The following is a 24,534-nucleotide window of genomic DNA, read 5'->3' as shown; positions in this document are numbered from 1 at the left end:
TGGCAGATTCCTTGACTCTGTGAGTCTTGGCTGCTTCATGGAAATCCTGAGCTAAGCCTCAAAATGTTCCGTTTTTATTTTATAAATTATGTACAGTTCTAAAACTGAGTGGTGTTCCTATCATGTATCCTCTTTTCAGTTGTTGCTTTATGGGAGTTAGGGTTGAATGTCAGAACTATGTCATAACCTCTCATGCTGTACTGGTGTCACACACCAGTCCAAAAGATCACAGCAATAGCTACTGTGACCAGGTAAGGTTGCCAGGCCTCAGGCTTCGGCTCTGGAACTCAGGGCTCGTTCTCAGGGTGACAGGTTGCTACCTCAGGGCTGTCATGTATCTTGAGGACTAAATGTGTCTGTGCTTGCCTGCTTGCCCCTAACTGTGTCTGGAGGTAGTACTATTAGTACTGTTGTTCAGAATGACATCACCAGGCCTCACCTCTTGAATCACAGGGTTTGAGATGCTGAGAATCCAACCCAACTTTTTATAATGAGATTGCAACTAACAAGCAGCACAGCAAGTTAGACTAGCCATACTGGGCTCTGCGCAGACCAGAAAGCTCTGCATATTCTTTCACCAGAAGAAAATGATGTTTTCATCAAATCTGTATTTTTGAAACAAAATACAGCTGAATTTTAAAAGGATGACCTGCCCAGATGGTGAGCACTTTGGTTCTGTTAGAATCTAGAATTTGACAAGTCAGCTATTTTAATATATTTTTTAATCCCGCAACCTTGGCTTTGACTGATCAGTTATGTTTTTATCATTATTTTAATGGGCAGATTAATTAAGGAAAACAAAAAGCACCAGGAACTAATTTTGGATATTTGTTCGGAAAAAGACAACTTAAAAGATGAATTGAAAAAAAGAACAGAAACTGAAAAGCAGCATCTTGGCATTATTAAACAGGTACACAATTATGTCTATTAACATCTCGTGGGTAGTCATTCAAATAAAATTTGTTTGTTGTTCAGTTTTTAAGGTGATTTTGGATTCATTTTAATTGTATTTCATGCTATTTTCCCATGAAGCCCCTTAAAGCGTTTTCAGTTGTTATGAACGTTGGTATTTTCCAAGTGTTAATATTGTGTTGAAATTCCTCAGTTTGCTCAAATAAAAAAAAGGTAAAGGTCCCCTGTGCAAGCACCAGGTCATTCCTGACCAATGGGGTGACATCACATCCTGATGTTTCCAAGGCAGACTTTGTTTACGGGGTGGTTTGCCAGTGCCTTCCCCAGTCATCTCCCCTTTACCCCCAGCAAGCTGGGTACTCATTTTACCGACCTCGGAAGGATGGAAGGCTGAGTCAACCTTGAGCCGGCTATCTGAAACCAACTTCCGTTGGGATCGAACTCAGGTCGTGAGCAGAGCTTGGACTGCAGTACTGCAGCTTACCACTCTGCGCCACGGGGTTCCTTTGCTTAAATAGCAATTGAAATAATGTCCTGTAGAGAAAAAAAATTAACGTATCTGAAGGGGAAAGTGCATACTTATTTGCATATATGGACAGGAAGAGTTCCTCAGATGATTATTTTATATGCTGCTGGAGGGTCCGTTTCCCAAACACCATGGTATTATATCATATGGATAGTTACATTTTTATACCTTAATTGGGACTGAAGGTGAGTTAGCCATTTTTTGAAATTTCTTTGGCCTGAGCCGCTGAGATCATGCTAGATGTGCTGGGGAAGTCCATATGCTTATTCATGTGCCTTACCTGCTCAAGCTGCAAATTGGTATTTTGACTTGCATATGCTGACATTTCTCTTATTAACTGCTGCTTTTTTTTTTCCAGTTAGAGGCCAGAATAGAGGACCTCCAAAAAGAAGTTAAAGGTGCTAAAGATAAACTTGTATCTCAAGATGCTGCTGCAAAGAACGCTATCCAGCAGCTGCACAAAGAGATGGCCTTTCGGACTGATCAGGTACCTTGAGACGGCTTTGACAGTGTGCTGTCTGGGGGAAAGCTGAAGCAACATGTAGACACCATACAAATGAAATAGGGACAGTTATTTAGCTGAACACTGAATACGTTTTGGCAAGAACAAATGATTTCAAATGATTTTGCACTCCTTCCGATTCATTTTACAAGGGTGATGAAAATGTGATTAAAAAATTTCCACACAACATATTTATACCATGTTTTGGAAAACAATCGGCAGGAGCGCAATAAACCCTGAGCAGAGCCAGTTCATTGAATGGATCTCTTCCACTCTGTCCCACAAAAGCTACTCTAGAGGGTTAGGGAGACTTTGGTAACAGAGTGGAGTGAAGTGAGGGACTGCAGCATCAGGGGAAATTGTCGGAAATCACCTCCCCTTCCCTCTTGTTCAAGCTCTTCTACAAGGGAAGTAAGACGTTACTTGGAAGGGAAATTTCTGCAAGATCGCCTTCAAGGTGCAGCTCCTCATGCTGGACGCCACTCTGAATGCCAGCCCTCAGGCGTAGCTCTTCATGGGGGAAAGATGCAAAATAGGCTTTAGGGAGAAAGGGGGAGATCTGTTCTTTGAACTGATTCTATTCTTGGTTCATTGAATCCAACCCAGTGTGCTATTAAATGTGTCTGTGTGACCAGTAGGGAAAACTGTAATGTGTTTGCTGTAGGACAAATGCTCCTCTTCTTGTTGATACAGGGCAGTGGTTTCTTCTGGATGTTGAGATGAGGAGGAGAAAACGGCTATATATCTTAATTCAGGAAATGCACTCTTATTTAACAAGTTGTGCTAGGGCAACTTTTCTTCAGAAACCGCGATCAGATGACGCTGCACTATAGTGTGTGGCAAACATATTATGTGGCAACACTATCTGCTAGTTAAATAAATGACCACTATTGAAAGAGAACATACTTGAGCAAGTAACTTCTTTTACAATAGTAAAGCAGTAAAGACAGACTTATAGCTTTTGTTAAAGGTAGTGTGGTACACCAATGATCACCTGGGTGTTGTATTGTCAGGATCCAGACGAGTAAAAATTATTAATTAATTAATTTTATTTAAAACCTATCTCGCCTTTCCACATTAGCCTAAGGTAGATTACAATCATGACCACAGGCCGAGTATTACAGTTAACTGTATACAAGTATAGTATGAAAACTAACAAAGCTTCCAAGGAAAGCAACATCAGATTGATTGATTTGCTAGGAAATTTAGCTACTCCAAATTCAGCTTTAAAAATTCTATCTTTCGCATAAGGTCCTGCTAAAAAGGATTGGCTTTAACACTTTTCTATTCTATTCTTTTCTTGTTCCTTGTTTTCAGCCTTCCCCTCATTCCTCTTAAGTGTAATTTTAGATGGCAAGTTGCTTTAGGCAGGATCCAGTTTGTTATCCACTGTGCCTCTGTGAAGGGCCAGGTTAAAAGACTGGAAATCATAGCCTTATTTGGACATAACAGCTAAACTTATGTCTGGTCCAAATCTCAGTTCTGAGTCCTCTTTTTGTACAGTACAATTTCTGCATTTCTTTCCTCTTTTGTATTATTTTCCTTTATTTACAAAGTCTATATCCCCAACTTTCTGCCAACAATTAAATTACAGGGTAGGAATGGAGGAATCACTGAGGGAATACCAGATAGAAAAGTTTTTACCAGCTGGCAGAAGGTGATAACAGAAGTGGACAGGCAGGTTTCCCTGGGGACAGTGTTCCAAAGTTTTGGTGCCATGACCAAGAAGGCGCTTTCCCAGGTTGCCTCTTGCCTAATCTCAGAAGGTGAAGGCATCTGAAGCAGTTCCTCCAGAGACTACCATAACACCCAGGCAGGTTCGTAAGGGAATGAGTGACCCTTCAGGTATGCTGGTTCCAAGCCATATTGGGCTTTAAAGATCAACAACAGCACCTTGAATTGTGTCTGGATTGGGAGTCTGTGTAGACAGGCCAAGACTGGAGTGATATGTTCCCTACAACACACTCCAGTTAACTTCCTGGCTGCAGCATTCTGTACCAGCTGTAGCTTCTCTACAGTTTTCAAATGCAACCCCATGTAAGGTGCATTTCAGTAATCTGAACGAGTAATCTATTCTAGATGAAACCAGGGCATGAACCACAGTGCACAGATCCTTTCTACTTAGGAAAGGCCTTAGCTTGCCAGTTTCTGGTGCTATCCTGATGGTCGCTATCAGTTTGTGCTCTGCAAAGGAGCTTTACTTTTCTTTCTTTCTTTCTTTTTTTAGCTTTTATCTCATTTTAATTTGTTTTTAGTTTGTTTAGGTTAACTCTGCCTGCTTGGTATAAGCTGTTGGCTTGTTTTCTCTTTCCATGCATGCGTAGAATTGAGAGTAATAGTGAGCCTCTGCTCACGTCACGGACCATTTTATTTTGTTTTATTTAATCTTATCATTGTTTTGTTTTGTCTAGATTTTGTGGTGTTCAGCTAGTGCTGAGCCAGTCAGTAATTTGTTATTGAGGAAAACAGTTTTTGCTGTTTTACCTAATTTCTTAACACTCAGTATATTTTAGTTGAGAAGTGTGTTGAAACTTTGGTTTCAAAAGAAAGGCCTTACCTGGCTAGCTAGTAAAAGGTACTCCTGGCCATAGCTGCCACCTGCTTTATCCAGCAGTAGGCCAGGGTCCAAGAGCAGCCCCAACTATAGCCCTGTTCCTTCAAGGGGAGTTCAACCCCATCCTGAATGGGTGACACCTTAAGTCCCAAGTCAGACCTTCTGAACACCAGTAGCATTTCTGTCTTGCTGGGCTTAAGCTTCAGTTTATTAGCCCGCATCTACTCCAAAACTGTCTCTAGGCACTTGTTCAGGGTTTTTACAGCCTCTCTGGAATTAGCCAGAAGAGTGAGTAACATTTTATGTTTAGCCTGAAGAGGAGAAGACTGAGAGGGGATATGATAACCATGTTCAAGTACTTGAAGGGCTGTCATATTGAGGATGGTGCCGAGTTGTTTTCTGTTGCCCAAGAACCAACGGGTTGAAATTAAATCAAAAGAGTTTCCATCTAGACATTAGGAAGACTTTTCTAACAGTTAGAGCGGTTCCTCAGTGGAACAGGCTTCCTCGGGAGGTGGTAAGCTCTCCTTCCCTGGAGGTTTTTAAGAAGAGGTTAGATGGCCATCTGTCAGCAATGCTGATTTTAGGCAAATGATGAGAGGGAGGGCATCTTGGCCATCTTCTGGTCACTAGGTGTGGGGGGGAGGTAGTTGTGAATTTCCTGCATTGTGCAGGGGTTGGATTTGATGACCCTGGTGGTCCCTTCCAACTCTATGATTCTATGATCTGCATGTTAATGGCAACCCTGCCCAGATCTCTGGATGACCTCACCCAACAGTTTATTGTAGATGTTGAAAATGTTGGGTGACAAGATAGAGGCTTATGGGATCTCAAAGGCCAATTGGCTGAGCAGCAGTCCCCCAGCATCACCTTCTGAAACCTGCTATCCAGGTACACAAAATCATGCCTCCCAGTCCCAGCCCAGAAAGGCAGTCTGGAAGGATACCATGATTGATGGTATTGAAAGCTGCTGAGAGGTCCAGGAGAATTAACAGATTCGCATTTCCTCTGTTCATCTCCCAGAGCATGTCACCAGCATGTCACCATAAACAGGCCTGAAACCAGACTGGAAAGAATGCAAATCATCTTTTTCATCTAGGAATTCTTGAAGTTGTCCAGCCACTACCAATTCAATCGACTTGCTCAAGAATGGAACATTTGAAACTGGTTGATAGTTATGGAAATTGTTTGTGCTTGTCCTCTAAAACAGAATTGCTGTAGTTTGCCAATTAGGATGTAATTTTCCATTTATACCGGAAGGTAACCAGAGCATGTAAGGAAGGAGCATCATTTGGTGTTACTGGTAAACCAACCTCTAGATTGAGTCATAGTTTCAGAGTCCCCCAATCTTCTTTTAAGAAGCCATGTAAGCTGTAGGCAAATATTTAAGTTTTATCATTTGCTGGAAAAGGCTATGCATTCTCTCTCAGTGCCAGAAGTAAACTTGTAATGCTTGATGTTTTTAAGGCAAACAGGAAATGTGAAGAAGCCCGCCAAGAGAAAGAAGCCATGGTAATGAAGTATGTTAGAGGAGAAAAGGAATCCCTGGACCTCCGAAAGGAAAAGGAAGTACTTGAAAGGAAACTGAGAGAAGCAAATAAAGAAATAGAAAAGCACAGTAATAAAATAAAGCAGCTTTCTCAGGAAAAAGTACGGTTGCATCAGCTCTTTGAAAATAAGGTATAGCGCTTTTAGTAACTGTGTATTCCTGTCACTTACCTTGAATTCCAGAAATGGTTAAAATGCTTAAATGGCTTGTGCTGCTTTTTAAAATTTGAATGGGAAATATAATATAATATTAAATGTAGCGGCCTTGAGGGTGGAAGCTTAGATAACTTCTGCTATGCACTATGTTGTGGTCCCTCAACCCAACCTGCTGACAGATGTGACATCATAAAACTAACATTTCCAAGCACGCCTGATTTGGCTCAGGAGTATGGGGGGGGGGAGCGGCTTCAGCCTTCCTCCCATGTTGTTTTCCCCAGATGAAAAAGCCACGGGGTGCCCCTGTTCGCTCCACTGTCCTTTTCTCACACCATTCCTGAGCCTAATTGGGCCCCGGCATGCTTGGGAGCATCTGTTTTCCGGCATCATGTCAGTCGGTAAGTCAGGTCAGGGAACCCAACTTTTAGCAGTCATCATGTTGTTTGGCCCTGAGTGTTCTTATGAAAATGAGACAGGGGAAAATAAATTGGAAGGGAAAATATTTCTATATTTCTATGGAGCCTTTCGCAATTGCAGAGTTAGGTATTTGGGTGCTGAATGCTTTACATGATAAATATAAAGGTTAAAGGAGTATAAATGCTCTTGTCCTCATTATCATTTGTCTTTGGGGTATTTTTAAAAATTTATTAATAATTATTAATTTTATTAATTTAATTTACTTTATTTTTGAAAATTTTTAAAAATAAGTTTTATTTTTCAAACAGGAAAACAGACACATCAAAGTCTTACATTACATCGGAACTTACTTATAACTTCTATTATACCTTCTTTGAGTTATTATATTTGCATATCTGACAGTGAATTTACTTTTTATTGATAGTTGACTCTTGTTTTGCTGGCTGAGGCTGTTCAAACAAAACACCAAGGCAAATTTCTTAAGAGCAGTTTTAACTGGTGGTGTTCCATCTTTGTGCAAAAAAGATACATGAAAAGGCTTGCAAGACAACTATATCTGAAGACAGACAAACCAGAGAATCATTTTGTTTCTCTACACTGTGAGGTTTTTACTGCCCCCACATGGTGATTTTTTCAAAATACTCACAAATTGCTTAGAGTTCTGTGACACTGTATTGTATTTCAACCATCGTATCTTTAGAGGCATTTTTATACCTGAGGTTTCAAGTAAATATTTCCTCGCAATGTAAAGCCTGCCTTGGCCTGAATGCCAGCTTGCATTCCAAATGCTTTCCTTCACCACACCCACTTTTGCATAAACAGCCATCAGGTCAGCCCAGCAGAAAGGCTTTCCAAAGGATCGTTCATCCTTTCTCTAGTAGCATAGAACAGAGACAAGAAGGCAGAATTTGCCAAAGACATCCCCCCAAAAAATATTTTATAGTTTGGGTCAGTTAATTCTTTGTGCATGTGCGTAGTTCCTCCTGCCAGAAGACAGGAAAAAAACTTTTATTTAGTATACACTTCAGACCCTCTCGTGGTGGAAAGTGCCATCAAGTCGTGGCCGACTTATGGCAACCCCATGGGGTTTTCAAGGCAAGAGATGTTCACAGGTGGTTTTCCATAGCCTGCCTCTGCATAGTGACCCTAGGTTTCTTTGGTGGTCTCCCATTCAAATGTTAGCTAGGGCCAACTCTGCTTAGCTTCCAAGATCTGGTAAGATGGGACTAGCCTGTGCCATTCAGGTCAGGGCTCTGTCCCTCTAGCCATGTCAAATTATTAGGCTTTACTTCAGATCTTAATCATCTATCATCGCCTTTTTTAAGGAAGGTGAAGCCACCAGAATGTCAAGGGAAATCGAAAAACTGAAGGAAGAAATGAATTCTCATGTGATCAAAGTGAAGTGGGCCCAGAACAAACTGAAAGTTGAAATAGATTTACACAAGGTTGGTATGTTGATGCTTTGGCGATCTAATTCATATCTTTTTAAAAAATTGAACTACACTCAATTGGCTCTTTTCAGATGGGGATTTTTCAAGATTTCAAAGTAATCTGTGAAAGTAGGTCGAGTTGATTAACGCAATGGGACCAGAGGCAAGACAGCTCTATTGTTCGCTCTAAGCAGTTTTAATTCAATGGATTTTTTTCTTTGTGTGTAATTCTGCACAGTAAAAGTTGGAAATGGCTGAAGTGGCTGGAAGTTGGGCCAAAATGAAAAGTTGTGACACAGCAGTGCAGTTCCTGTCAAGAAACGGAGTCCGCAGTGCAGTGTCTTGTTCTCTCAAAGATTAGTTCAGGCATTCAGGCCTAAAATGGGAAAGTTTTAAGTTGGAAAAAAATGTGCCGTTGCTTGAGATCCAGCAAGCTGTGACCTTTCACAACCCAGATAAGAGTCCAGGTGCATCTTCTATCCAAACTCCCCTCCAATCTCCAAGGTTGAGAACAGTGGGAATACATTCCTTTCAATTAGATGAGATCATGAGAGTTGAAACCTGTGAGAAATGAGTGAGCTTAGGTGCAGATAAGTTCAACCACACCATCTCACTCTTGACTCCCCCTTGGTCACATGGCTAGTAACAGAGTTATGCAGTTAATTGACATCACCAACCACGGATCTGATTGGTTAATTGAGCTCAACTCAGAGCCTTGACCATAAAGTTTAGCATTTTCATTCTAGTTTTACTCTTGGCTCCTTCATGGCTCCTTTACTTCATGGCTCCTTGATCCACCTTGGACCTTTTGATATCTCACCTGCTTTATGGGTCAGACATGCTGTCTGTCCATGCTGGCTCTTGGATAAGAGTGGACTTTGAATGCTGGAGGACTTCAGCTGGAAGGAGCAACATATGGTGTCACTGAACCAATGCTATTACTGTGTAGTTAGTCTCTTTGATCTAGTTTTGTTACTTTAATCCTCACTGCTCAGTGTTCTTTTAGAACTACTCTTGAACAATTTCAATAAATCACTTTAGTTATAATCTTGTGGTGTATAGTCTTCAGGCCCAATGCCACACGCCCAATCCAGATTGGGGCTTTCTATCAACTTTTAACGGACTGTAACTCCTTTTAAAACAGTGTAGGCAGCCAAAGGATGGACCTGTAGCTATCTTCTCTTGTAGTTTGGCCTTCAGCCCTTTGCAAAGAAAGTAGTAAAGGTCTGGTGAGCATTGGCTTTGGAATAAGTTCCCCTAAATTCAATATAGTTTACTCCCAATTACACATGCATACGATTACAGGCTTGCATGTCTCCCTCCTGGAGGAAGTCGGGCAGTTATTCGTTCCTTTTTTAAAAAAATAGTGCTTAGCTTATTTTTAACATTACTTATCTAATGGTCAACTACTATTATTTTCCTTGTAGGAAACCAAAGATCGGCTTAAAGAGGCGACAACAAAATTGACTCAAGCGAAAGAAGAAGCTGACCAGATACGAAAGAACTGCCAAGAAATGATAAAAACATACCAAGTAGGCATAAATTCTTGGAAGCGTAATATTACTGGTTGTCAGGTTTTATTTTTCCTTGCAAGCTCCACCCTACCCCATCTTGTGGCTGTATATTTGAGATGGCTTCGTACTTTCCCAAAAAGTAACTGACTGAGATAAAGAAAAACAAAAAATCCCATGCTCCCTAGAGCTTTGTCTGTTATTCTGACCTTGAGCACCCATCATCGCTAGGGGCAGGGTTTGCTGATAGTGCCAGTGTAACAGGGGCACTGTGTTGATGGTGGTTCAAGTCCTATCTGGGAGGGGGGGATCGGTCTCAGAAGGTGGTGGTTTCGGAGATTCCTTCTCTTCCTCATGGCCGTTGGCCTGTGGGATCCATCTATTTAATATTTTTATGCTATTATTGCTATGAAGCCACTGGCAGCGATCATCAGGAGGTTTGGGCTGCGGTGTCACCAATGTACCTCTGAACATGTCTGGCATGCCACAGCACCTATCCAGCCCCTCTCTGAGCCCGGTTGCTGTCTTCTAGGTGAGCCATTTTCAGACAGTCTGTAGGGCCTTCTGCATTAACAGAACAGTTGTGACATCTGAAAATACAACTTTTTTGCTTTTATATCCATAGTCTGCTCTGGTTAGACCTCACCTAGAGTACTGTGTTCAGTTTTGGGCACCACAATTTAAGAAGGATCTAGACAAGCTGGAACGTGTCCAGAGGAGGGCAACGAAGATGGTGAGGGGTCTGGAGACCAAATCCTAAGAGGAAAGGTTGAAGGAGCTGGGTATGTTTAGCCTGAAGAGGAGAAGACTGAGAGGGGACATAATAACCATCTTCAAGCACTTGAGGGGCTGTCATATAGAGGAGAGTGCCGAGTTGTTTTTTGTTGCCCCAGAAGGTCAGACAAGAACCAGCGGGTTGAAATTAAATCAAAAGAGTTTCCGTCTAGACATTAGGAAGAATTTTCTAACAGAATGGTTCCTCAGTGGAACAGGCTTCCTCGGGAGGTGGTAAGCTCTCCTTCCCTGGAGGTTTTTAAGAAGAGGTTAGATGGCCATCTGTCAGCAATGCTGATTCTTTCACCTTAGGCAGATGATGAGAGGGAGGGCATCTTGGCTATCTTCTGGGCATGGAGTAGGGGTCACTGGGGGTGTGGGGGGAGGTAGTTGTGAATTTCCTGCGTTGTTCAGGGGGTTGGACTAGATGACCCTGGTGGTCCCAACTATGATTCTATGAATATGATGGTGCAAATTCCATGGATTTTAACTTTTAGGCAGAGTGAGGCTATGTATGCACAGGTGCTGGACAGCTGATAATACTGAAGTTTCCTGCTGTCTCCATCCCCAAGAAGTTTCACAGCGGTGTCAGATGTTACGCAAGGAAGAAGATGGTGATGTGATTGAGGGTCAAACTACATGTTCTTTTTTCTTTAAAAAAAACCCTCAGCCACAGGAGTGGTGTCCCTTCCTTATCTAGATTGGGGCTGAAGCAATAGGGGAGGGTTAATCTTTACCCCCTCCCACATAATTGCTCAGTGGTAATTGCCCCCCCCCCCAAGCTGCTGGCAGCAGTGTGGGGGGGAAGATAAGAGCAAAATGGCTATCTGTCTTCTACCACTGCTGCAGTCAATAACAGTCAACGGCAGATCTCCCATCTATTGTGTAGTTTGACCCCCACACACCTGCTTTCTCCATTTAGCAGTAATGCCACCATCAGCCTATTGATAATTTGAGGTGTAGACTGCAGGAAAGAGTTACAGAGTCACCCGAATTTGATTTCTATCTTGCACCCGCTTGTCCCGCTCCTGTTATCTGAAGGGGGAAATTTATATGTCTGCCTTCTGCAGCCAGATGCTCAAACTCTGCATACCTATGCAATTTTCAGCTTTTATCTCTGAGAGCTGCACAGACTCCTTATTTGCACAGTACTTCCAGGTACAAATGCAACTGTCTGATTCCAAGCTTGATTTGGCAGAAAATTAGCCTAGGTGGTTGGGCGGGAACAGTATGCTCTGGAACTGATAATGGCAGAGTAACTTGTATAGTAAGTTGGTCTGTTATGTATGTCTTTTGATGTATGGATTATTATAAAATAGGTTGAATTATTATGTAGGAGATTGGTGGATATTATATAAGTTAGGTATACTACTTGTTCATTCAGTGGTTCTGTTTTTTCTTTAAACCACAATGCTTTTAGGAGGCTGAAGAAATTAAATCAAATGAATTAGATGTAAAACTTCGGCTTACAAAAGGAGAACTGGAAAAACATCTGCAGGAAAAGTCTGATCATCTGGAGGTAAAACCTGTTAAGTACTTTGCTGTTGTACTTTATCAAGGATGAAATATCATTGCAAGTTTTTTCTGAAACAGTAAACATGGTCCAGATGCTAACTAAACTGAAACTTTTGTTAACTGGAATCTACAGAGAGTAAAAAAAAATTGGGTTAACAAAGCATTTACCCAGTGCACAGGTGAGTGACTCAGGTGGCATGCCAGTTGACAAAGTTTTTACTATGTCTAGAAAAAAGGGGACAGGATTAATGTTCCTCAAAACCAAAATCTGTGTTTTGCATTGTCTCCTTTAAAGGTACATCATGCAAAAATAAAAGAACTTGAAGATGTGAAGCGAACGTTTAAGGAGGGTATGGATGAGCTGCGAACACTAAGAACAAAGGTAAGGAAGGAGCATTCCTTATAGCCACGAGAAAAATCAAACACAAGGATGACTAATCCTGTAATGTGTGTTCATGCGTCTGAATAGTGTATTTATAAATCTGCAAAATTGACTTGTAAGACTGCTGATGGTTTTATCTAACAGACAGTGCAATCCAATGGAGAGTTACTCCAGTTTAAGCTCCTTGACTCCAGTCTAAGCTCCCTGGCTTAAGTTATCCTAATATCTTGTATCCTGTGTAATGCTGTTAAATGTAGGGGTTAAATTGATCAATTAGATCCAGCCTGATCAATTAGATCCAGCCTGAATTTTCTCTTAGTAGAAGGCACGTCCATTGGTGGAACAGAATTTTCCAGTTTCCCCTTCCGCAGCCTACCGATCTCCCCCCAAATGCTGCTCCTGGTGGACAGTGGACCCTGTAGAATGGTATGAGGGGCAAATCAGAGTCTGTAGCAGGATGGGGTAATCCCTGCAAATCCCTTTCCTTGCCAGCAACAGAAGAAATGCTATTACAGTGTAAGAAATACTGATCAGTACTTATAATGTTCCACTAGTTGAGTCCAAACAAACTGGCTCAATTGTTCAACTTTAGCTAACAAAGGATGAATATGGGGTGGGGTTTCCTTTTTTAACTTGGAATTCCAAACCCTGTAAAAGAAATATCCTGTTGTGCTTTTGTCTCATCACGTCCTCAAATATCTAGAATTTCGTCCTGTGCCCAGATAATTACAACAGGAGGAACTAAAATAGGCAACAATCGGAGAACTTGAGAGGAGGAAAAGCTACAAAATAGACCACCTGACAGTGATATGATTGTCCCAATAATGTTTCTATGACGCAAGCCTCTAATGAAATCTACCACAAATAATAAATATAACATTTACTGTAATATGTCTTGTTCATTATTAGGTCAAGTGTCTGGAGGACGAACGACTGAGAACAGAAGATGAATTATCAAAATACAGAGAAATTATTAATCGCCAGAAGGCTGAAATTCAGAATCTTCTGGACAGAGTGAAAATCATAGATCAGCTTCGCGAGCAGAATATGAAGTGGGTAGTTAAGTTTTGTTGACATTATTGACCGGATTTATAAAATGTCTTGTCATTCTTTTCATATATAATTTGTCGATGCAGCTGAACACTTCTGCATATTTTATAAAGGTTACTAAATGAGAGCCAGCATGGTATAGTGGTTAAGGTGTCGGACTAGGATCTGGGAAACCCAGGTTTGAATCCATACTCTGCCGTGGAAATTTGCTGAGTGACCTTTGTTGTTAAATATCAGGGTAATGACAATTTGAGGGCATGAACTTTGAGAGGGGGAAGCTATAGTATGACTCAGGGGTCCCTAACATGGAGCCCACAGACACCTTTTTTGGTGCCCACCAAGTGTTTTTAGAAAGTGGATGGGGCCAGGTGGGGCTATTACCCAGCAGGGCTTCTGATTGGCTATTGGAGATTGAAATAACATTGTTTCAGCAGCAGCTGCTGCCATAGTGTTTGTTTTATTCTCTCTCATTCCCCTTTCCCTCTGTATTTTTTTAAAACTACCCTTTTTCTCCCCTATGCTTTGGCTTCCTCTGTGTGGTTAGCTCCAACTCCTGCAGCTGTAATTTTGAGGTTGAATCCACCACCCTGTATCAGAATTCCAAAGATACCCACAGGCTGAGAAAGGTTGGAGACCCCTAGTCTGACTAATTGGGATGATAGCATTTAAATCTACATATTTATGTTTTGAAGTTGCTTTAATGGCCTAGGATATTAAGCGTGAGAAGAGCAAGTGTTCAGTAAAAACAGAGTGGAATGCTAGCTACAATATTGTCCCTTTGATGTGGTACTTGCCATTTCCTTAGTCTGACCCATCATGGGTTTGAGATGTTAAATTGGAATATTTTTATGTATCCTGCTTTGAGCTGTGGAATAATTTTATGTAAACTGGAATAATTTTATGTATCCTGCTATGAGCTCCTTGGAAAAACTACACATAATTAATATAACAAATAGGTATATTTTAGAACATTATTTAGTACATCCTTTTCCTGCTGCCTTGTCAATTACTCATCAAGAATTTGCCATTGACTATTGCCCTGAGTCTCATATTAAATCTCTGCCTATCCACTTGTTGTCGCCGTCCTCTTCCATGTTGTCTTGCCTTAGGTAGGAGGAACTTCTCCAATTTGTGTCTCTTCCATAGGATGAAGAGCCACATTTGGAGGAAGGCTTCAAACTTTGCTCAGTGGAGTGGGTAGGATACATACCACTGACGTAGCTCTTAAGCTGCCTTGATGTTCATGGTAGTCACTACTGCTTGTGGAAGAAGGAGAGGGCACGTTTTGCTGATTCCCTCTCAATGCATCCCCTGCTCCCCCCCCCCCCCGGTCATGTGCCTGTGGGTCCACTGACCCAAGCAGGATTAATTGGGGGGTACAGATGACCGTAGTGGGAAAGAGGAGGCAGGAAAGATACCATTTATGCAGTGCTCTGCATATGATACAGGCCACTATTTGCATCTTGGCCAGGTCTGTTGACTGTTCCTTTAAGGAAAGAAAGGAAAAGAATATGCAATTACTTTCCGAGTTTGACCCCACCTAACTATAGCAGGCTTACTTTATGAACATAGTCTTTTAAAATGCAAAACAATCTTAACTTGTGGAGAACAGGAATACAAATGTCTGAGTGCAGTCTTGTTCCCAAAGGGTGCGAGTAACCTAGGTTTAAGGACTATTCTCTACTTTCTCAGTATTGTATGTGTTGCACACTGAATATAGGCGAGCATCATATAAACAGAGAACCACCCACACAGCCCATGGCACTTGTAAGTGATAATTATCTGGGATGTAACAATGTTTCAACAGTCATTTAACTCCCTTGGGGTTTGCAGAACTCAACATTCACATTTCCTTAAATATCACTTGGTTCTAATTATCCCTGCACCTTTAGCTTTTTCTAGGAAATGTGAAATAACAACGAATGCAATGTGAAATTTATGAGTAACCTCTTTAATGGTGAGTGAATCCTGAAATGAGACATGTCCTCATGTTAATTTTAGACTTAAATATATGCCATCAAGACAGTGAATGACAACACTTCATTTCTCTTTGCAGTAATAATTTGCGAAGTAAACAGTAAATCTCCCACTGCAGTAGAGTAGCCTTTTGCAATTTTGCCCTACCGAACTGAACTCAGCTCATCAACCATCTAGGGTAGCCCCACTAGGCACTCGTTAAACCTTTTTTTTCTTCCTACCTGTAACTGCAGAAGTGTAGAGAGGGAAGTGTCAAGCAGGTGGCAGGCCACATTACACAGAGCAAGCAAGCTGGGGAGAGGCTGCAACTCAATGGTAGAGCATCTGCTTGGCATGCAGAAGGTCCCAGGTTCAGTCCCTGGCACCTCCAGTTAAAGGGACTAGGCATGTAGGTGACGTGAAAAACCTCTGTCTGAGACCCTGGAGAGGCGCTGCCGGTCTGAATAGAAAATACTGACTTTGATGGACCAAGGGTCTGGTTCAGTATAAGTCAGCTTCATGTGTTCATGTGTTGTGTTCAGCTTGGTGGTTTACAAGCTTCACTGGTCTGACATACAGAACAACCAGAAAGTGAATGTTTGAATGTCCACGTGTGATTCCACAGGGATGGCCAAGAGATTACTTCCTTGAAGGAAGAAGTGGACAGCCTCAACTCTCTGATTACTGACTTCCAGAAGGATATCGACGGCAGCCGGAAAAGAGAGTCTGAGCTGTTGGTCTTCACTGAGAAACTGACCAGTAAGAATGCTCAGCTGCAGTCAGAGACCAACTCCTTACAGATGCAGCTTGACAAACTCACCTACAGTGAGAGGGAGTCACAGAATCAGCTGGAACTTGTGAGGCAAGCGAGAGATGAGCTGGTAAATCGAAATGTTGGTTATTGTTAATGATGCTATGTGTATTTTTGTTCAGGTTGCAGACTTGTATATGTCAGGATTTATTGCTGTCATCTCTGCGGCTACCTAATAAAGGACAGAAATTAACAGAAGTGATACAATCAGACCAGATTTCTTAAAAGAGTTTTCTCCTCTCTGAAGAGAAACTTGAAAGCGTGATCTTGTCTTTGGGCCAGTTTGTATAGCCATACCACATGAGGTTAACCAGGTGTTGGATTGACGTCATGCTGACACAACCATGCTGACACAACCTAACTTTGGAAGCATGTTTTCTTGTGACAGAGTATCAGATATCCCTGACAGAACAAACGTATGGTGTGGACTGGGCAGAAGGACAGCCATAGGTGCCACATGCATGATGGTCATGTGATTGGACCCTTTAGTCTGCCTGAAACTAAACAGTTAGGGATTATGGCAAGAGATGAGCCATGCTCATACATGCATTCCACAAATGGTCTATTTGCACTGGGATATATAATCCACAGTGAACCATGGCTGTGTGGTACCTGACCTTCATGTATTGCTTTAGGCTGGTGTAACTTCCTCTCAGTTCATACAGATGCAGTGATTACAGATCTTCACAGGGTTCCTGAGCAGTTTATGAACCAGTTAAAAAGATCCAAGATAGACAATGTTACAAAAATTAACTGTCATCAAAATATCAATTTCACAGCTAAAACATGCGACATGCACCAACAAGCTAGAGGTTAGTTAAAAGAAGCCGTTCTAGAACTTATGAAAGCCTAGATAGATTTTTTTTTTTTTTAGTTGCCTTGTGCCTGAGGTTTTGCTACTGGGCACAGGAAGGAATCCCATAAATGAGATGTCACAACAGGGAATGGATGTCTAGCATGGCGTCATGTGAAAGCTGAGCCCCAGCATCTCCTTGGTGATAGGGAAATATCTGTCTTGTGCAGAATATGCCACTGAGCGCTGCCAACTGTTCATGTCTCTAAGACTTGGCTGAGGACAGCTAAGCCAGTCTTCCACCTGACATACATTAGCTGTGTTAATCCTCTGTATTCCATGACCCTTTAGAGTCCTCACCAGCAATAATAGTGTGCTAGGAAAGAAAGGAATTTAAAATGTATTCTTAAATGTATTCCACTGATTGCTTTTTCAAAATACATGTAATGGGTTTTTGTTTTATCAATCCAGGCAAATAAACTGCAGAAGGAGGAGCAGCACCACAAAGGCAATGTTGAGAAGCTGCAGATGGAAGTGATTTCTCAACAGGAAGCATTAGCAAGACTGAACACTCTAGCAGATGAACTGAAAGACGAGTTGACTACGCAGAAGCGAAAACATGCAGCAAATCTTAAAGACCTCACCAAGCAACTCCAGCAAGGTTAAACTTTCTCATAATTTGGATGTTGTGGGATTTAACACGGGTTTAAACAGCAGTGTTGCATCAAAGATCTCTCGTTCTGTTTTCTTAGCACGAAGAAAATTGGATCAGCTTGAAAATGGCACCTATGATAAAGAAGTCAGCAGTATGGGAAGTCGTTCCAGCTCATCTGGTGGGCACTTTTGTTAGACTTGTCAGTTGTTGCAGATTTAATTACTAAAACATTGTATTGTTTTTATTTTGTTTTTCAGTAGCTGTTAATTTCGTGTGGGGTGTGCAGTCCTTGAGTGTACATTTGATAGGGTTCCCTTGTAGACCCTACCCCAGTTAGCTAATCTGTTACATATTTAACCAGCCAGTCCTCCAGGAGATAAGGGAGCATCCATAGTTCTTTCCTTCTCCATTTTATCCTCACAATAACCCTGTGATTATAGATTAGTCCAAGAGAGCATGACTGGTCCAAAATCTCCCATAAATTCATTGCTGATCCTCTGTCTCCCTCATTCTAATCTAGCATCTCTACATTGTACTAACTCCATGATTATCTCACCTGCTTGATTTGTGAAATGCTCTACGTTTATTTATTTAATCTATATGCTGCTTCTCCAGAACTTGCTCGAGGCAGCTCACAACTTAAACAATAAAATACCAATAAGTAAACAAAAAGAAGAAAAGCCCATAAAAACAAGGCAAGCCCAGTAAAATCATACCAGGGCATAAAAGAAGCATAAAACAATCAGAGCTGTCTAAAATGGTACTGATAAGACACACACAAAAAGAAAACAAAGTAAAGATAGAATTCCTTAGTTAAAAGCCTGGGTAAAGAGAAATGCTTTGCCCTAGCTCGTAAAGGAATTCAAGTAGGCATCAGGGAGAAGTGAAGGGGGGAAGGACATTCCAAATATGAGGTGCCACCACCAAAAAAAGCCCTCTCTATGTTCAGAGCTTTATGTGTTAATCTATATAATAGGTAGTTTATAACTGGGATCAACTGAGAAACTGATGAATGATTTACCTACTTTCTCCTATTCTAGGCTTTATTTTCTTCAACAGTGTGTGTTCAGTTATGGTAACTAGATGGAAACTGAACCGTTGAAGGGGCAATCAAGTGATTGCCTGTAGAGCTGTTAGCTGTTGAGAGCCTGTGTGACATATTTGATAGAATGTCAGAATATTTCTGGTTTGAATCCCCACTTCTACTACGGAAGCTCCTTGGGTGACCTTAGACCGATCACATTTTATCAGGTTAACCTACCTCACAAGGCAGTACTTGTGAGAAAATAGAGGAGGATGTTCTAAGCCACATTGAGTCTTTATTACAGGAAAAAGCAGGATAATATGACTATTTCTCAATGTGGCCAAATCTGTGGGTACTTAACCCCCGCCCTCACTTGTGTGGCATTTTGTTCGCTAGGGTTTCCACAGACCCTCAGAGAAGACCTTTGGAAGAAGCAGCAAGTTATAGGAGGACAGTGGGGGAACAATTTGTAAAGTCTTTGTAAAGTCTAACCTCTTAGATGTACAACTGGGCATTATCAGTAAAATGTTCTCGGTTTTGACAGGATCTCTTAATGCTCGTAGTAGCAATGAAGACCGGTCACCAGAAAACACAGGTTCTTCAGTAGCTGTGGATAACTTCCCAGAAGTGGACAAGACCATCTTGATTGAGAGAATAGTAAGGCTACAGAAAGCTCACGCTCGGAAAAATGAAAAGATGGAATTCATGGAGGATCATATCAAACAGCTGGTGGAAGAAATCAGGAAAAAAACTAAGTACGTAGAAAGTTTGAGTCATGTCTTTGTCAGCTTTTTAAAAAGTCATACGGGAGCTGTAAACTAAGCACTACAAAAAGTAGCAATGTTGAGGCACCAAACAAGTTTATTCAAGAGCTAATTATTCTGTGCATTTCAGAAAGGCCCAAAGTGCTTCCTTATTTAGTGGGGTGAGGCTGGGAAGGCTGATTCTCTAATGAAAAAAAGCCGTTTCTTAGCCATAAGCACTAATTCGGTAAAAAGTCTCCAACAAATAAATAGAACTTACCATAGCATTAAGCAAAAATAGCGATGTTGATAAACTTTAGTATTTCAAAGATAATTATGTGTGTAAAACAGGCTGTGTGGTAAAAAAAAAAAAAACCCCAAAAACCACCCCCTGCTTTGAAAGTGATTTCTGAAAGTATTTCCATAGTAATTTTCAGCTCTCACTAATTGCTACCTTTCATGCAAATTGAATCTTAGCAAATTACCTACTGGGAAGACATTAAGTTTGAAAGTATTTCTTCTCAGTGCTTATGCTGGCAGGTGTTCAGGCAGCAAGGTGTTCAGGCACCTTTTTCCTCCCCAAAAACAGATGACTTGCATTAACTATGTCAGTTTGGGGCTGCTTAGCACTGTATTCCATTCACTGCAGTGGCAACTGTACAATGCCTTTGTGTGTGGTTATTACAGACTTACACAATTTGAAGAGGGCGGCTGAAGGGGCAGGGTATAGTCAGTGGTAGCCCCTGCAGTTAACGAACTTCCTTCTCCACCACTATCCATCTGGCCCTTTTTGTTGCAAACTTTAGATGCCAGGTTAAAACATTTTTAGTTACCCAGGCATTTGGTTCTTAATTTGGTGTTTAATTGATGTTGGCTAGCTGTTGCTTATTCTTGCCCTGACTTGATGTGACTTTTACCTGCTGCAGTTTTTACATTATCTTATTTATTTTATGTTTGCTGCAAACGTTTTTACTTATTCTTATCTGGTTCTATAGTACTTTTATTTTTATCTGCATTTAAAGTTTTACTGCTGCTCAAGTTTTTAGTATTGAATTCTAGAAATTGTTTTGCCACTGGTTTTGTTGAGTATTTTCCTGATTATTAATGTATTGATTGATTTAAATTTTTAAGACTAACGTAATTTAATGTGTTTTATCTGTATAGTGCCTGAAGAGTTTGCACTATAAGGCAGTATAACATAATTTATATGATAAATAGGAGGTCTCCCTTTGGTAAGAGACCAGATTCCTATGTTGACTTTTGACATAGTGAGTTTAGCAGATCAATTTTGTGGTGAATTTGCACAGTAACGGCAACCTGACCAGCTGTCCTCCTTAAGGAGGCATATGTAACTATGTTATTCCCACACAAAATGAATGTGGTAAATGAGTACGTTACCATATCAAAAAGAAGCATTAGAGTCTGACAGTATTTCTGAAGCCTTATCAAGTTTAATATAAGCAGCAGTTTTCAGTTTTAAAAAACGGTCAATATTTTCTTTTGCTCTTGACACTTTTTGGGATTCCAAATAATCCCTATGGCAGTTCTCGGGTATCTAGAGTTGGGTTCCCAGAGTTGGGAACGGCTGAGAGATATTATTGACTAAAAGCAGTTTAGTCCAGATTTCTGCTAATTGAGAGAGTGTTGTGAGTTACTGCGATAACTTGATTCTCTTTAGCGAACAGACATTGTTCTCCCATGTTTCATGGTGTTGCTCTGGTTTATGGCGCTGTAGCTGCTTTATTTATTTCATTTGGAATCACCAGATGTCCTCAGAGCATTTATGCTTGCCAGTCCTAATATTCTTCATAATCAGCCATTTTATATAGTAGATATAAGAGAATTCCTCTCAGCTACAGGTGTTGCCCATGTATGGTTGGGGTACCTGAAAATTCATGTGTTATTGCATTGTAAACTTTACTTGGGGCCGAGGAATGCTTTTATCAGACCTCTGTTATCTAGTGCCCAGAACTTCTCAGACCATCAGTTGGTGGCGTATCTTTTATCCGATAGAAATTCTTTTATCACTCAGCAAGTAATGAAATGTTTAATACGGTCCCAGACCAACAATAAAAACTTTTACATAATAACACTCAGCAAGTAGCCAAATATCTGCTAGCTGCATCAAGAATACGTGAATACCTTATATGTGTTCCTAGATAACGTTACTGACATTGTTGGTTTAATGCTTTTATAGACTGTTTGGCCTTTGCAATTTTGTTTTAGAAACATGGGGTGACAAATGCCTAATAAAGGTTATGATGATGAGTTGCTGGCATGTGCTCCAAAACGGGATAAAACCTGGCTTGGGATGGAGGAGAATTTAAAAACCAGAATAACATGCTTTGATGTAGCTCTGTAGCTGCTATAATGAAGTCAGGGGAGGGGCATGGGTTTTTTCCTTTCCAAAATGGTGCAATGAACCTCCCTTCTAAAAAGCTTATAAAACCATTGGAGCCATTCTGTAGCTCAGGCCTTTACTGAAACAAGAAACCATTGCTTTATGCTGTTTTATACAGAATAATACAGAGTTACGTTTTAAGGGAAGAAGCTGGCACGTTGTCTTCCGAGGCCTCTGACTTCAACAAAGTGCATTTAAGCAGGCGCGGTGGGATCATGGCCTCTCTCTACACGTCTCACCCGGCAGACAGTGGGCTCACGTTAGAACTCTCCCTGGAGATAAACAGGAAGCTTCAGGCAGTTCTCGAAGATACATTGCTGAAGAATATCACTCTGAAGGTGAGCATCTTTATTCCCACAGGGAGCATTCAGTGTAGGAGACAATGTCCTGATGTATTTTATCGAATGCTGGTAACATTTGCTATCGTGATTTTCTCATCCAGGTCCAAGGTGCAAAAGAAGTTAACAGAATACATAATGCACACAAATGAAATTGTCATAAAAAATACCGAGCTGGGGTTGCCCTAAAACCCCAGTCCCCAAATCCTCTGAAGCTAGTCATAAATAGGTCTTGAACACATGAAGCTGCCTTATATTGAATCAGACCCTTGGTCCATCAAAGTCAGTATTGTCTACTCAGACTGGCAGCGGCTTTCCAGGGTCTCAGACAGAGGTCTTTCACATCACCTACTTGCCTAGTCCCTTTAACTGGAGATGCCGGGGTTTGAACCTGGAACCTTCTGCATACCAAGCAGATGCTCTACCACTGAGCCATGGTCTCTTGCTATCCTATGCCCATTCTCCAGGGAGCAAATACCTGGAATATTTGGCTACTTTTGAGTAACCATGCATAGAACTGACTGGGTGTTGCTGCCACTGAAACCAGTAATAACCAAGAATAAACAGGTGGCGACTAATACGTTAGTTGTGACTGATTTATCCAGTAGCTTTCAGTGGGACGTAGTCAGAAGAGTTAACTGTCAATATCCAATATATAGATTTTTTTTTTTGCTATACCTGAAACTCTGGGGATAAAACACACTTCTTGCAAGAGCGTTCCAGGAATTGATGAGGAGCAGGCCTGAATAGATCCTCTTCTTATCTCCTGGCTAGATAAGAGTGCAGATCATGGTCTTGCTTGATGATCTCAAAGGGAAAGTGATTTAAAGTGGACAAATGATCCAGCAAAGATGCTGGGCTATATTAATCATCTCTGTGCGATGCCAAGGACTTTGAATCTGGTTCTAAAACTAACTGATGGAACGCCAAGAAAGTAAATTATGGTGTACCATGTTACTTCTTAAAAAACCTGTATGTGGGAAAGTGTCCCAAAAAATTAGAAATCCAAATACACTTGAAATGTGCATAATTCCACAGCCTTGGTTTAAACGACAAATAAGTCTACCATTTGTTTCTGGGGTTTTTAAACAGTTTCTTCAGGTCCCCCCCCCCCAAAAAAAGCTAATAGAACATTTCAGATAATTACAGAAAGGGCTTTTTACAAATGGTAGCATATGATTGCACACCTAAATATGCCAGAAGAAAAAAATGTTTATAAGTGTACTTAGAACAAAGCTGCATTCTCCAAAAATAAAATATTTTTATTAGATTGATTGTTTTTTCTCACAAATTTTGGTCTCTTCTAATGTGGCCACAAATCAAAATAGAGAAATGCTGCCTTCAGTCTGCAATTGGCATAAATTGATCTACCATGGGGATAGATCACTATGGGTAGCCGTGTTAGTCTGTCTGTAGCAGTAGAAAAGGGCAAGAGGCCAGTAGCCCCTTAATTAGAGAGACTGCTGAATTATAACTAACAATGAAGCTCAAGACTGGATTGAATAGAGGCATAGGATTCCTCTCTCATTATCAGTGCTGATTTCTCCACGCCTACTACCCCTCTGCATATCACACCTCATCCAATCATGCCTTCTATTGCCATTTCCCTGCTATTGACATGCTGTTGCCATTGGGTGTCTGAATTCACTCTTCTCTCTTTAAGGACAGATGGACTCACGTTCTAGCGGTAACCGAAGAAGCGAGCTATGACTCACGAAAGCTCATACCCTGCCATAAATTTTGTTAGTTTTTAAGGAGCCCCGTGGCGCAGAGTGGTAAGCTGCAGTACTGCAGTCAAAAGCTCTGCTCATGACCTGAGTTCGATCCCAACAGAAGTCGGATTCAGGTAGCCGGCTCAAGCCTTCCATCCTTCCGAGGTCGGTAAAATGAGTACCCCAGCTTGCTGGGGGTAAAGTGTAGACGACTGGGGAAGGCAATGGCAAACTACCCCACAAACATCGTCTGCCTAGTAAATGTCGGGATGTGACGTCATCCCATGGGACAGTAATGACCCTGTGCTTGCACGGGGGACTACCTTTACCTTTTTAAGGCGCTACTGGGCTCTTGCTCTTTTCTACTGATTTACCATGGTAACTACATGATTTTATTTTGCATTTAGTATTGCACAGCGCGCTGATACCTTTCTTTTTCTTCAAAGGAAAATCTGCAAACACTGGGGACAGAAATAGAACGGCTAATTAAGCAGCAGCATGAACTGGAACAGAGGCTGAAGGAAACATAGCTGAGAGCGAAGCCAAGGAGGCAGAAGAGGCAGGTGTGCCGAACCCTCTTGGTATACGAACTGTTTGTCTGCCAGTGTCCTCTGTCAGTCCCGTGCAGCTTTCATAGTGCAGTCGGGCACCTGCGTATGAGCAAGGTTGACAAGACCTAGGCCCTAATTGCCTGCGTTTGCGTGAAGTGGCGGAGACTTCGATGAAAGTATATGTGAACAATGTATTCATCTATTTCACTTTTGACTGCAACTAGATATCAGCATTTACAGCCTTGTGCTACAGAGTCATCCTGATTTTTCAGA

At 41.3% G+C, this 24,534-nt stretch overlaps 1 protein-coding gene across 1 annotated transcript in view; it reads left to right on the top strand.

Moving 5' to 3' along the window:
- The window catches only part of CCDC186 (coiled-coil domain containing 186), a 29,943-nt gene extending 5,658 nt beyond the window's left edge, over nucleotides 1-24,285 (top strand). Inside the window, exons 2-15 of the mRNA XM_056849643.1 lie at nucleotides 784-910; nucleotides 1,797-1,925; nucleotides 5,962-6,174; nucleotides 7,941-8,060; nucleotides 9,473-9,577; nucleotides 11,751-11,849; nucleotides 12,141-12,227; nucleotides 13,137-13,279; nucleotides 15,859-16,114; nucleotides 17,309-17,498; nucleotides 17,590-17,670; nucleotides 19,061-19,271; nucleotides 21,779-21,998; nucleotides 24,157-24,285. Of these exons, the coding sequence (XP_056705621.1) occupies nucleotides 784-910; nucleotides 1,797-1,925; nucleotides 5,962-6,174; nucleotides 7,941-8,060; nucleotides 9,473-9,577; nucleotides 11,751-11,849; nucleotides 12,141-12,227; nucleotides 13,137-13,279; nucleotides 15,859-16,114; nucleotides 17,309-17,498; nucleotides 17,590-17,670; nucleotides 19,061-19,271; nucleotides 21,779-21,998; nucleotides 24,157-24,240 (2,065 nt within the window). The 3' untranslated portion in view covers nucleotides 24,241-24,285. The remainder of the gene's footprint in view (nucleotides 1-783; nucleotides 911-1,796; nucleotides 1,926-5,961; nucleotides 6,175-7,940; nucleotides 8,061-9,472; nucleotides 9,578-11,750; nucleotides 11,850-12,140; nucleotides 12,228-13,136; nucleotides 13,280-15,858; nucleotides 16,115-17,308; nucleotides 17,499-17,589; nucleotides 17,671-19,060; nucleotides 19,272-21,778; nucleotides 21,999-24,156) is intronic.
- Nucleotides 24,286-24,534: the final 249 nt, after the last annotated feature.

Source organism: Euleptes europaea, chromosome 5 (assembly GCF_029931775.1).
Source record: "Euleptes europaea isolate rEulEur1 chromosome 5, rEulEur1.hap1, whole genome shotgun sequence".
NCBI lineage: Eukaryota > Metazoa > Chordata > Lepidosauria > Squamata > Sphaerodactylidae > Euleptes > Euleptes europaea.
This window is presented reverse-complemented; position numbering and strand designations above follow the sequence as displayed.